This window comes from Muscardinus avellanarius (assembly GCF_963383645.1).
Source record: "Muscardinus avellanarius genome assembly, chromosome: 1".
NCBI classification, from domain to species: domain Eukaryota; kingdom Metazoa; phylum Chordata; class Mammalia; order Rodentia; family Gliridae; genus Muscardinus; species Muscardinus avellanarius.
This window is the reverse complement of record NC_137786.1, coordinates 69,858,726-69,872,050: the sequence shown is the minus strand read 5'-3', so window position 1 is coordinate 69,872,050 and position 13,325 is coordinate 69,858,726. Positions and strand designations below refer to the sequence as shown.

Sequence of the window (13,325 nt, the reverse complement as noted above, 5' to 3'; positions counted from 1 at the left end):
TTAGTTACTACTGATCTGAGTACATTTTTTCATCTCATTTTAAGAAAGCATCAAATCTGATTTTTTTCTTAAGTACATATCCAAATATATAAGAATATTTGTGGAAAAGGCTACCCCCCCCCAACTAAGCTGTCTTAACATTGCTGGGAATCACTTTACCATAACCATAAAGATTTATTTCTAGACTTTTTTTTGTTTGTTTGAGTCTTTTATTCTTTTTTTTATTGAACATAAATAGTATACATTTAAACTATATTTGGTGCCCTCTCCCCCCGCCCCCATTTTCCCTTCCCCCCTCCCACCAATGGTTGTCCAGGTTAACCATGTCTTATTCATAATTTTACACATGTTCAGATGTAGACCCTCATTAATCAAGATCAGCCTTCCTCCTCTCCTATCTTTCCATTCAAACTTTGGTGGTATTTCCCCTCCATTATCTGGAGTCCCACTGGTATCCTTTGTGTTTCCTAGTTTGGGCATATTAGAGGAAACATATGTATCTTCTCCTTCTGTGCTTGGCTGATCTCACTTAACATAATGTTCGCCAGGGCTTTCCATTTTCTTGCAAATGATATAATTTTATTTCTAGACTTTCAATATCATTTTATTTATATAGCCATTACTGGGTGACTTTATGTTAGAACTATATTGTCTTGATTCGCCCTTAGCTGTAATTTTAGTTTAGATTTTCTCCTTAGTAGTAATTTTAAGACGAGAAAGAATTCTCAAAATTCAACATAAATTTAAAGATGAGTATGTTAATTTCTGTCAACAAACAAAAAACTAGCAGAGATTTTCTCAAGGATTATATAAACTATACATCAACTGAGGAATCTAACGTAACAGAATTCAATTGCCCAATCTATACAAAGAGATTCTTTTCCATTTTAAAAAATAGTTTTTCAATATTTCTAGAAAGTCTTTAGTATATATCTCTTGAGGTTCTTGTTAATTTATTCATATGCATTTTATTCTTTTTGATATTAGTATGAAGACAACTTTTCTCAATTTTATGTTTGGCATGTTTATTGCACGTGAATGAAATACAATTGATTTTTGTATATTGATCTTGCATATTATACTTTTAGTTAATTTATTAGCTCTAATAGCTTCTTAATTGATTTCTGAGATCATATAATCTGTATAGAGTTTTACTTATTTTAATATCTGGATGTCTTTTATTTATTCTTTTATCTAACTTCCCTGGCTAGAACTTCTAGTACAATATTGAATAAAAATTATGAGATCAGATATCCTTTGTTTTTTCCTGATATTGAGGGGAAAGATACATTAATTTGCCATTTAAAAAAATGACAGTTCTGAACTTTGCAAAGGTGTTGTCAGATTTAGGAAGTTCCCTTTGTTGAGAATATCATCAATGTGTGTCGAATTTTGTCAAATGCTTTTTCAGTATCTTGAGATAATCACGTAGTTTTTATGTACTGTTAATGCATAAATAAATTAATAGGGCATATATGTTAATAGGGTAAATATATTAGTACATTTTCAAATGTAAAACTACATTTTCATTAAAAAGATGAATCTCAATTGTCCCTGACATATAATCTTTTGAATATGCTGCTGGTTTCACTTTGCTAATATTTTGTTCATAATTCTTATATTATGCTCATGATTGATTTTAATCTATAGTTTCATTATCTGGTAATGTCTTGCAACCATGCTATTAATGATAATATGAGCCTAATAGAATGAGATGGGAAGTGTTAACCTCTATTTTCTGAAACAGTTTATCAATGATTTGCATAATTTGTGATTTAAATATTTGATAGAAAACACCAGTGAACTCCATAAATTCCAGTACTTAGGAGGCTGACACAGGGGGATCACAGGTTTGAAGCCAGCCTCAGCAATTTAGGGAGACACTACGCAACTTAGCAAGACCATGTTTCCAGATAAAAACTAAAAAGGATGTTGGTATAGCTCAGAGGTAGAGTACTCATAGATTCAATCCCCATCATCCCCACCTACCCTCACACACTCAAAGAAAGAACTAAGAAAAAAGAAAGGAGAGAGGAAGAGAGGGAGGGAGGGAGGGAGGGAGGGAGGGAGGGAGGGAGGGAGAGAGAGAGAGAGAGAGAGAGAGAGAACCAGTGAACCATTTGGAAATATTTATATAGTGCTAATGCAATGTTTTCCTATCATTGCCAATATATGTTGTATCTATCTAACTTATAAGCCTAGCATCACAGCTTTGTAATTCTTGCATTGTATAATCTGGTGTCAATATTTACAGAATATTTTATACTGATGCAAGTATTTTGTGTTTTCAATTAGTTTTATTGTACCTTATATATTCAACTTAACATTTGTTATCAGTTCTTTTTAGCTTAAAAAGGACTACTTTTAGTGTTTCTGAAGCAGGTCAGAAATGAACAATATATATGTCTTTATTTCATATTCATTTTGGAAGATAATTTTCTTGATATCAAAATTCTTGAATGACTTTTCTTTCAAGAGCTCTGTAAATGGCATTCCACTGCTTTCTGGCCTCCAATGTTTCACTTGAGAGGTCTGCTGTTAATACCAGTGTTTCCCTGCATACAACAGGTAACTTGTTGCTATCAAGATTGTCTCTGTCTATGGATTTCAACTGTTTGGCTATGTTGATGTGTCTCAGTATGCATTTTTTGACATTTATCCTACTTCAGATTTACTGAGCTTTTTAGACACTTAATGTTTTTCATAAAATTTGGGAGATTTTGAATATTACCTTTTGAAGTATTTTCCTACTCTTCTCTTTCTCCTTTCTTCTTGAATTTGTACTGCACACAATTAGAACACTTACAGTTTTTTTCTAAAGATCTGTGCATTTTTCTTTGGTGTTTTTCTTCAGAAATAATTCACTGTCTTTATCACTCCTTAAATGCATTGATTTTTTTTCTCCTGCTATCTTGAATATGTTGTTGAACTGCTCTAATGAATATTTTATTTTATGTATTATACTATTAGACTCCAAAATTTCCACTTTTTTTTTTTTTTTTTTTTTTTTTGCAGTACTAGGGATGGAACCCAGGGGCATTGAGCCTTCAAGCTACACCCCCAGCCCTATTTTTTATTCTTTTTTTTTTTAATTTGGAACACGATCTCACTGAGTTGCAAAGGGCCCACTAAATAGCTAAGGCTATTTACAAACCACAGCCCTCCAGTCTCAGCCTCCCAAATGCTGGGATTACAAGCATGCTCCACCATACCCAGTTCATTTTGTTCTTTTAAAAAATAATTTCTGCCGGGCATGGTAGCGCATACTTGTAATCACAATACTTGGGAGGCTGAGACAGGAGGATTGGAGGTTCATGGGCATCCTCAGCTATTTATTAAGGCCCTCCAAAATTAGTAAGATATTGTTTCAAAATAAAGAATAAAAATAGGGCTGCTGGTGAAGCTCAGAGGTAGAATATTCCTGGGTTCAATTCCCAGTACCCCCCCAACACACAAAATTCTGTCCCCTTACTGAGAATCATTTGTTGATAAATATTTTATTAATTCTGATAAAAATGTTTCCTTGCCTTCTCTGAACATATTTATAATTGTACTTTGAAATCTTTGTCTACCAAATTCAACATCTGGGGACAATTTAAAACAGTGTCTAATGATTACTTTTATATTTTTTCACGAGTATAGAATATACTGTCTTATTTCATTGCATTTCTGGTTGTACTGAAAATTAGGCAATTTAAACAGGATAACAATTCTGGGGTTTGATTATTTTCCTTCTGAAAATTGCTATTGCTGTTTGGTTTTTTGTTTGTTTAGTATATTAGGGTAAATGTGTGAACTCTCTTTCTCTTATGGTGAGCAGCCACTGGTATCTATGCCAGTGTATCTTACTCATGTATTTTAGAAAATAATTCTATTTATATGTATAAAGTTATCAATTCTAATCTCAATAATATGTGCAGGTTTCACAGTGAGATGAGTGAAACACATCAAGTACTGTGTGCACGTCTGCTTCTATCTCTTGGAACCTCATTATTATATATGTTTACAATGCACAAATTAAAGTATATTAAAATTATGTCTAGATTCCAATGGGTTTCCATTGTGCATGGATCATTTAATGGTCAGCAAGTAATCAATAGAATTTATGCTCAAACACCTCAAACCAATAAAGTTTCTTTTTTCTATGGAAGTTCAAGTATGAACTTCAAGTTCTCCTATTACATTCTCCTATTTACATAAACTGTGTAAATAGCTTGGACACCCTTCATTCTCCATGGAAAATGTACATGCATACCCTCCGTCAGGAATGTGTTTCTCTCAACCATAAACATAACTTCAGGTTTATAAATCCACTGGCCATACATATTCACTTATCCACTGCTTATAAGATTATTATGTTCCTTGGCAACACCCTCATGTGTGAACATCCCCCTTTGCTGCAAATACGTGAGCGTTTTTTGTTTGTTTGTTTGTTTGTTTTCTCAGGCATAGCAGTTGCTAGTTCTCATGGCCTGCCAGATCCTGGCAAGACTTCCATACTGATAAAATACAGAAAAGAGGACAAGCAGCAACAGTGGTCATAATGGGCAGGAACTCCACAGACTCCCAGTTCTTGCCCAAATCTCTATAGTTTTTAAAGCATAAACAGTTCTCATATTGCTATTTGCCTCTGTAAATGTTTTAGAATGCTTATTGACTTTCTTTTTTGTCAATTTAAACTTAGAGTTTTGAGGGGCAGAAAGGATGTGTCAATCTCCCCCCCAAAAAATATATATATATATAAAGATACAAAAATAGTTGCCTAGTAGGTGATATCAAAATTACATTTTAATGGTAGATTTGGTGGTAACAACCTTTAGTACATTTGAGAGTTCCAAAATAAATACTAAGTAAAAATCCATGTTCTCAGGTGAACTAAGTTAGTTTGAAGCAACTAACATACAGAGGAATTACTTCAATAGAACACTCTTGCTAGAAAATACATTTAAATTGTGTTTAGAGCTTGGTAATAGGTATTACAAACTTAAGCTTTTATTTCAAATTTACAAATAAGTGTCTATGATAAACAAGCTGGATAAGATTAAGAGTATAATCTGTAATTCTAAAGTTTAGTTTCTGAGTAATCTCCTTGGCAGTACATGGTGTTATCCCCTCTATGAGTAAGACATTCACTGTTTCAAGCAACAAGCCCTTTGATACTTAAGATTTTTGGATTCTGTTCTATTTTAAAAGAAACTATATCAGTATTCATAAACTGTTTGACATAGCCATTCATTTATTTTCAAAAAGGCTATTTTATAACCACATTTCCTTTCTGGAAGCCCACCAAGTAGAAGCCCAAAGAGCTGATAACAGCTACAGGGACCTTCCTGTTGGTTAATGAGATGGATTAATTAAACTAACATGCTATATCTTAGGCAAATAATTATGCAGAAAAGTGGACATAAATCTAATTTTATTCTTTATATCTGTGCACCTTTAATGTGAAGCTAAGAGAGATAAAACATTCTAGAAGGGTTATTTGTACTTTTAGTAAAGTTGATTCAATTATTCATTAACTATAAAAAGTGTCAATTTCTATTAATTGAAATTATTTTAACTTCAAAATATTGATCATTTATTAAAATAATTAATGAGACATTAAAATCATTGTCTTGTGATGACTATGAGCCAATTAAACATAACTTTAAAATGATTCACAACAAGCCGGGTGTGGTGGCACATACTTGTAATCCTAGCATTCAGGAGGCTGAGACCAGAGGATCTCGGTTCACGGACAGCCTCAGCTACTTAGTGAGGACCTTTGCAACTCCGTGAGACCCGGTTTCAAAGTAAAGAATAAAAAATAGGGCAGGGGGTATAGCTCGGAGGTAGAATGCCCCTGGGTTCCATCCCCAGATCCACGCAAAAATAAATAAAAAATAAATAAAATGATTCACAACAAAGACTCTCTCTCTATAAAATAAATCCAATATTTCCACTAAATGTTTATATGCTTTTAAAATTATGTTCAGACTAAGAAATATTCTTTAATAATCACTAAGATTCTTAACATATATACTTAGAGTTTTAAAATATAATCTACTGTCATTATAGTATCAACATGATTCTAAAACAATGTTTAAATACTACATAATGGTCCTATAGAAGAGCAATTAAGGTGACCTATCTGAGGGGATCGGAGGGGGAAAGATGGAAACTCTTTAAAGCACATGATATACTTAAACAAACATATCAATCACTAAATCAAGCATGGAAACAAGGGAGGAGGGAATAGGATGGGGGACTGGATAAAGGCTAAATGGGTGACGTGTGCATATATATCTCCACAAGCTTTTTATTCCATTAAGATGTTTGACCACAATGCACCAATAAGAATATATTTAAAAAACTACATAATGATAAATCTTTTTTTTATATCTGACACTACTAAGCCAACTCCTCACCAATTCTCTCTTCTCATTCCTTTTGAACATCCCATTCTCCATGATCCCACTGAAAATCTTACAGTAAGGTCTTTCCCCCAGATAAACTTGCCACCTTCTCAATCTGCCCCTTTCTGGTACTCTAGTTAAATCACAGTCCCCATCCATATTCCTATCCCAGCATTTCTACTATCCTGTTTTATATGCCTCTTTAGCATCCATCCCAGCTTATCTTTATATCTAGTTTATCCATCTTGCTATTATGTGTTTCTCTGACTAAAATTTAAACTCTAAAATGGCATGGATTTTTGTGTTTTACTCCGTGATATCAAGAAAAGTTCTTGGTGCACAAAAGGCAATAAAAATGTTTTATAAATAAATAAATCCAGCATTTATTTTCTATAGTAATGGGATTAGGTTAAGCGTTCTAAGTATTAAACAAACTGCCCCCAGGCAATCTACAAAACTCTAGAAAACAAATCATCAGTTTAAACACTTGAGCTACAAGACTGAGTAAATAAGGGTCAAGCACTTTAAACTGAACTGTCATTTTTACTTTTCTTCCCTCTATCCTATTTTATCCCATGGCAAACCTTTTCCTGAACAGTGACAGAATGCTTCAACCTCAGGATAGTCTTTTCACCCTGCTATAGAGCTGTCAATAGCCTTAGCTACATTCCAAGTGTTAGAGGCAACTGGCTTCCAGCTGGAGACATTTGGAATATAGTTGTCTCTTCCTTATTGTTTATGCATGTTGTTTAACAAGGAATAGTATACCTTGGTGCATGTGTGCATGCATGTTTATTGCCTTGCTATTGCTAATGAACTGTGGCATCTGGATAATAAACATTACTTTACTTTTTTTTTTTTTTTTTTGGTGGTACTGGGTATGGAACCCAGGGGCCTTCTACCTCCGGGCTACACTCCCAGACCTATATTATATTTTTATTTGGAAACAGGGTCTCTTAAGCCAGCTGAGGCTGGCTTTGAACCTTAATGATTCTCCTGTCTCAGCCTCCCAAGGGCGGAGATTACAAGCGTACGCCGACAAGTATTTGATATTTAAGGGTAGCCTAAAATTTTAGAGAATTTTCATAGAAAAACATTCTTCTAATATTTTTCATTAAGATTTCTCATTACTTATTACCAAGTGAGTTCAACAAGAAAAAGAAAAAAAATTTTTTTTTTTCACCTGGAGCCAACACAGAGGGCTTAGACATGGTCCCACTTTCCTCATCAGTACTTTCATCATAGACTGCATCTCTGTCAGTGGTTGTTTCAGAACAGGTCGCAGCTTCCCTAGAAACAGAAAAAGGTGTAATTAGAAATCACTGGCTCACTCCTGGCTTAGTAGGAAACTTACCAGAAAATATTCCTAAGAAAAGATTCTAATTAGACAGACAGGAATATTTACATGAATTATAAATACAATTCTCTTAAGAATGAGTTTGCTTTTACCTAAAATATGATTACTATTCACTATAATTAATAAATGAGCTTCTTATCACTTGTTATTCTCCTATCTAAATACTATTCTGCCAGTCTCTGAGGATGAGTGGATTTACATTTTAATAACATCAAAGCAGTTCTATATTTCATTGGGGTGACTAGAAACTGAGTCACAGAGATTTTAATGAGTTTGACCAATGTCATCATTAATAGAAATCAGTCTTAGACCAGTTCCTGAACTAGGACCATCTAAAATCAAGTATTATCTTCTTTATATGCTATCAGTGGTAAACCTATTACACAAGGTTCACACTCTAATCATATAACAAATATGCTCCCCGAATTTAACTGCTTGGACATCAAGACTACAAATGTACATCCTATTCTGCAGTCTTGCAAAAAGTGGAAGATTTTGTAAATTAATATATTTCTACCTTAGTGATATCAACAAAAGAAATAAGTAACATTTAGATAAGACTTAGAAGTATAGGTAAGACAGTGGGCAGAAATGGAGAGTGTTGAGAATTCTCTAAGCCCAATACATCCCTGGGTAACAACCAGAGTTTCTAAACCCAGACTATCAAATGATCTCATACTACTAAAACTTATCACCTAAATTTTATTGAGTTTGTGAAAGAATTCTACTCAAATGTATGCCTTTACATCCCAAACCAGAAAGCTATACCTCTCTTGTTCTGTATTCTTTTCCAATTCTTGAACTTCATTTAGCAATTTATGTAGGTTTCTGATCTTTGTTTTCTTCTCATTCAACACCAGAATAAATCGTTTATAGAGATCAGACTCCAAGGTTTCCTTCGCACTCACACATTTTTCAAATCTGAAAAATTAAAGTTTTTCTTAAACTTTATTATTCAGTCTTATATTCAAGAAGATTCCAAACAATTTTTCAAGAAAAATATAACCATAAATAAGTTTACATATTTTATTGATTTAAAAATGAGATAAACAAATAGAAAATAGTGGTCATCCATAGTTGTAATTTATTTAGTAAGATAAGGATCAAATTTTAAACTAAAAAAATAAAGCTTTAAAAAATCTATTAGCTTAAATATAATAATTTATTCACATTTATGAATTATTTACAAAAGAAAGGTTTCATGGAAGAAATTCCAAACAAGCTAATGTAGCCTTGTTTCCTCAGTACTTTGTTAATATTGCTATACTAGCAGCCATGATCTTGTTTTCTATAAAGGGATCTATCTAGTCTGTCTGGTTTCCCTAATAGACTAACTGTTCCATAAGAACATTCACTATACATACTTGTATGTGTAATACTTTAAACAACACAGTAGGTCTGTTTATACCAGCATGATTGATAACATTGCAGTACAATATAGGGCAGGTACATTGTTCAACCCCATTTTAATCTTATGGCACACTGTGCTAATAGGTGGCTCATTGTTATATAATATCATTATATAGTATGTGACTGGATTATATATATATATATATATATATATATATATATATATATTTGCTTCTTCAATAGCTATTCACCATTTTTATAATAATATTTTTCATCTTTGGATTTAAAAATATTTTTATATTTTTATAAAATATAACATTATATTTTATATATAATGTTATATTTTAACATAACATTATATATAAATGGTGATATATTATATATAAATGGTGATATATTATATATAAAGTGGTGATAACATTAATATGACACTAGTTTCATTACACAAAGATCTCTAAGAAAATACATAAAAATGTGAGGAAAAAAATAGGGTCAAAATTGAAAGAGTGTGCCTAATATCAATAGCTTATTTTAAGTAGGGGTGTGTTACTGCAGTTAGGTTTCAGCATATCTTCATCTTTATGTAATATCTTCCAATAACAAAATTAATACATATAAATTTTAAAATTTGACATATACACCACTAAAATGCTTTAGTATATGTCTTTAAACATACTCAAAGTAATAACTAATATATAAATAATAATAACAATTAATTCCTAATGAATTATAACAGTATAATATATGGTATATAAACTAATATACTAATATATGTAATACAGAGACTAATAAGTAATAATTTATATATAAAAATACAATTAAATACTTTATATTATAATTTCTTACATAAAGTTCTAGAAATGGCAAACAATTAGTAATATATGTGATTTAACTATTTAATTTCCACATAAACCATTTAAAAATTCTAGATAGAAAGATTAGGTGCACTAATCACCTATCAAGCTAATTCTCAAAACTTTCTTAAAATTAATATTCTATAACACATTAAAATGAATATAAAAGTTAAAGTTCATATAATTATCATTAAAATATTGTTAATACTCATAGCCATTATTAGAACTATATTGTTAAAGGTAACATCATTTCTCTGATTATGAAATAAAGTCAATAGAATAAATAGTATCATGTGAGTTTTAACTTTGTTTTTTAGCAAAGCTTTAAGATTTTTTTTGCAAACTTCCTTCTGATCATCAGACTAGATGATCATCAACTTTTCAGAAAAGTTGAAAGTGTCAATAGGCTAGGACAGAGTACTATTTTAAGCAGTTCTAGGACATGAATTCACTCTTTGGCACTGGGGATTAAACTCAGGGGTATTCTATCTCTGAATTATTCTCCCAGCATTTTTATTTTGAAACAAAGTATCACTAAGTTCCTGAGCGTCTCACTAAATTGCTGAAGCTGGCTTTGAGCCTGTGATCCCCCAGTCTCAGCCTTCCAAGTACTGGGATTACAAGCATGCATCACTGGTGAATTTACTCTTAATTATTACTTTCTTCACAGACTTGGAGACTGCTCTCCATTTATTTAATATTGAGTAACTAAGACATACATAATATCCACTCCATCCCATTTTTAATGCCATTCCTCTTTGATAGCATTATGATGTAACTATGCCTTCCATGTTATACTTCAACAACAAGGCTGGAATTATTATTAGATGAGAATATTTAGTGGTGGAGAAACATGAGATTCACTGCTAAGTCAAACAACACTAAACACAAGCCCACATATAACTAAAGCAGACAACAACTAGTCAAAGGATTATCTTCAAGACAAAGCTAAAACTGGCTAAATAACATCATCTGGAAAGGTGCAATGACACTTCATCCTTTCAATAGTAATAACAACAATATAACAATAATGCTAAGTTTAACTGTAACCTTAACACTGAGGTATCTAGGACCTTGGGCCAAAAACAACTAATTTGTGTTTGGGGTAGGAGATTAAACCCAATGGTATTCTACTGCTGATCTGTGTCTCAATCCCCTTTATTAAACAAATTTTTTTTGGATACAGAGTCTTGCTAAATTACCCTGTGCTGGCCTCAAACTTACAATACTCCTGTCTCTAATTCTCAAGTACTGGGATTACAGGCCTGCATCACTATGTCCAGGCAAATGTTATTGAGTTTTTTCAATAACAAAGAATATTATAAGTAAATACATAAAAATACTGAATATTTAGAATTAAATATTTCTGGTAAAAACAATCTAAGAAAAACATGTCAAAAATAATAACAAAATTAAGAGCAAAATCACAGCTAGTTCTTGCAGAAATAACACAGCAAATAAAAAACAGATTAAATAACCCAAAATAAAACAACAAATATATAAATACAAATATTTAGTAGAGATGCAATGTATTTATTATAGTAACAGTAAGGTCTGGCCAAATTTATATGCAGGACAGGGTTGCTCAGTAAAAGAAAAACTGAATAGTGAGAGGACAAAGAATGCTAAAAGGAACTAGACAAGAAAGCAGCAGCAAACATTTAATAAGGCTTTAAGCCCTGAAGAAGATGGTGAACAGCTGTTCCTCATCTTTTCTTATGACAGAATAAGAGGAAATGGCCTTCAACTATACCATGAAGGATTCAGATTACCAATAGATGGAAGGAAGACTTTTCTGACTGTGACTCTTTTAAACACTGTAATGGGCAACCAAGGATACATGAAGATATCTCTTGAGGTCTTTAAAAATCAGACTGAATTCATCTGCAGATAATGGTTTTCTATCTTGAAGGCAGAGAGACAAAGTAAAAGAGCTCTCAAGGTCTTCTATTCTAATAATTCCATGAGTGTCAATTCACTGAAAACTGCCTCCAATTATGGATTTAATAACTATTACTTAGAATAAAGCCAAGGAATTTCTAAAGTGAGGTCTGAGTCAAACAAAAGACCTAGTCAGTAACATAGAACTTGAGAGTTGTTATTTGAAATTAAATAGTAAAAACCAATGATATAAATATAACTAATAATATATAAGCTTACTAATGTTCCCACTCTTAAACGACACAGAATCCAGTAATGCCACTTGTTTAAAATGAAGAAAGACCATAATTATTAAACAGTTACTAAAAAATAGTAGCAAATATATAGTCTATGCATTAAACGTCACTCCTTTATTTTTACTACAACTACTCATTCCATAATTCAAACCTCTTTTATTCCTCATTGTCATTTCAAATGTAAATAAATTTATATTCTGATCAGAAAGAGATGCATATTCATGTACAAAAATAAAAGCAAAAAACCATACCTCTAAAAGTAAAGGAAAATTTTACTCAAATACAGCACTTAATTTTTTCTTTCTATATATTCTCTATATAAACATATATTTTGCAAAAAATGGTATAGCATTTATATTTGGCAGTGTACATGTCTCCCCTTAATATATCATAAACATTTTCCATGTTAATTGGCACATGTGTGCATGATTGATTTTTGCTCACTTATTAATCCCTATTGTATTAAACATATTTCAGACCCACTTACTATTGCTTCCAGATGAATTCCCACACCTTACTCTGCGGCCTTCTTCTCCTTCTAATACCACTCCTCCACACACACCCATATGCAGTCTGGAGCAGTGGTGGGGAAGGAACGACTGATTACAGATGACTAGTGACATAAGAGTGATAAAGAAAGCTGCCCTGAAAACTGAACTGCAACTGGGCCTAACATCATGGCTCCAATTCCAATGATCTTTCTTTCTATGTTCCCAGTTACCTAACTAAATTCTTAGTCATTTCCACTGCCTTATGGAAGCTAGGGCTGTTAATTCCTTGTGCATTTTCTAGGATAGTACAACTCTTGGGAGAAAATACTAACACTGCTTGGCTATGACCAAGATGCATTTATAGCTCTTCAAAGTAGTTACTCTCCTCTCAAAGAAGAGGAAACCAAATTTGGGAAATACATCAAGCTAATAATCTAACATCTGATATATAAACAAGAGCCTGCAATTCTCTGGAGTGAACTCTCTTTCCTCTTAGTTTTCAGGTTCACCCCAAAACACACACTGCCAATCCCTGAAGAAGATGCATGACTCGGTATTAACAAAAAGTAATTAAATAAAAAAATAGCTGGAGCAAGCAAGACTCATTTGGCAGGTGGCAGAATGCATGGCTATGCTTTTGAAAAAATAGAAAATCTCTTGCCAAGTAAGACAAAACACTTTCAGGACAGTTCAGGAAGAAC

At 32.4% G+C, this 13,325-nt stretch overlaps 1 protein-coding gene across 1 annotated transcript in view; it reads right to left on the bottom strand.

Annotated features, from left to right (window-relative positions):
• Positions 1-13,325, bottom strand: part of XRCC4 (X-ray repair cross complementing 4) — a gene marked incomplete at both ends in the record, with an annotated part of 115,905 nt that overhangs the window by 33,029 nt on the left and 69,551 nt on the right. The window contains 2 exons of the mRNA XM_080710196.1: positions 7,579-7,685; positions 8,521-8,673. Of these exons, the coding sequence (XP_080566322.1) occupies positions 7,579-7,685; positions 8,521-8,673 (260 nt within the window). The remainder of the gene's footprint in view (positions 1-7,578; positions 7,686-8,520; positions 8,674-13,325) is intronic.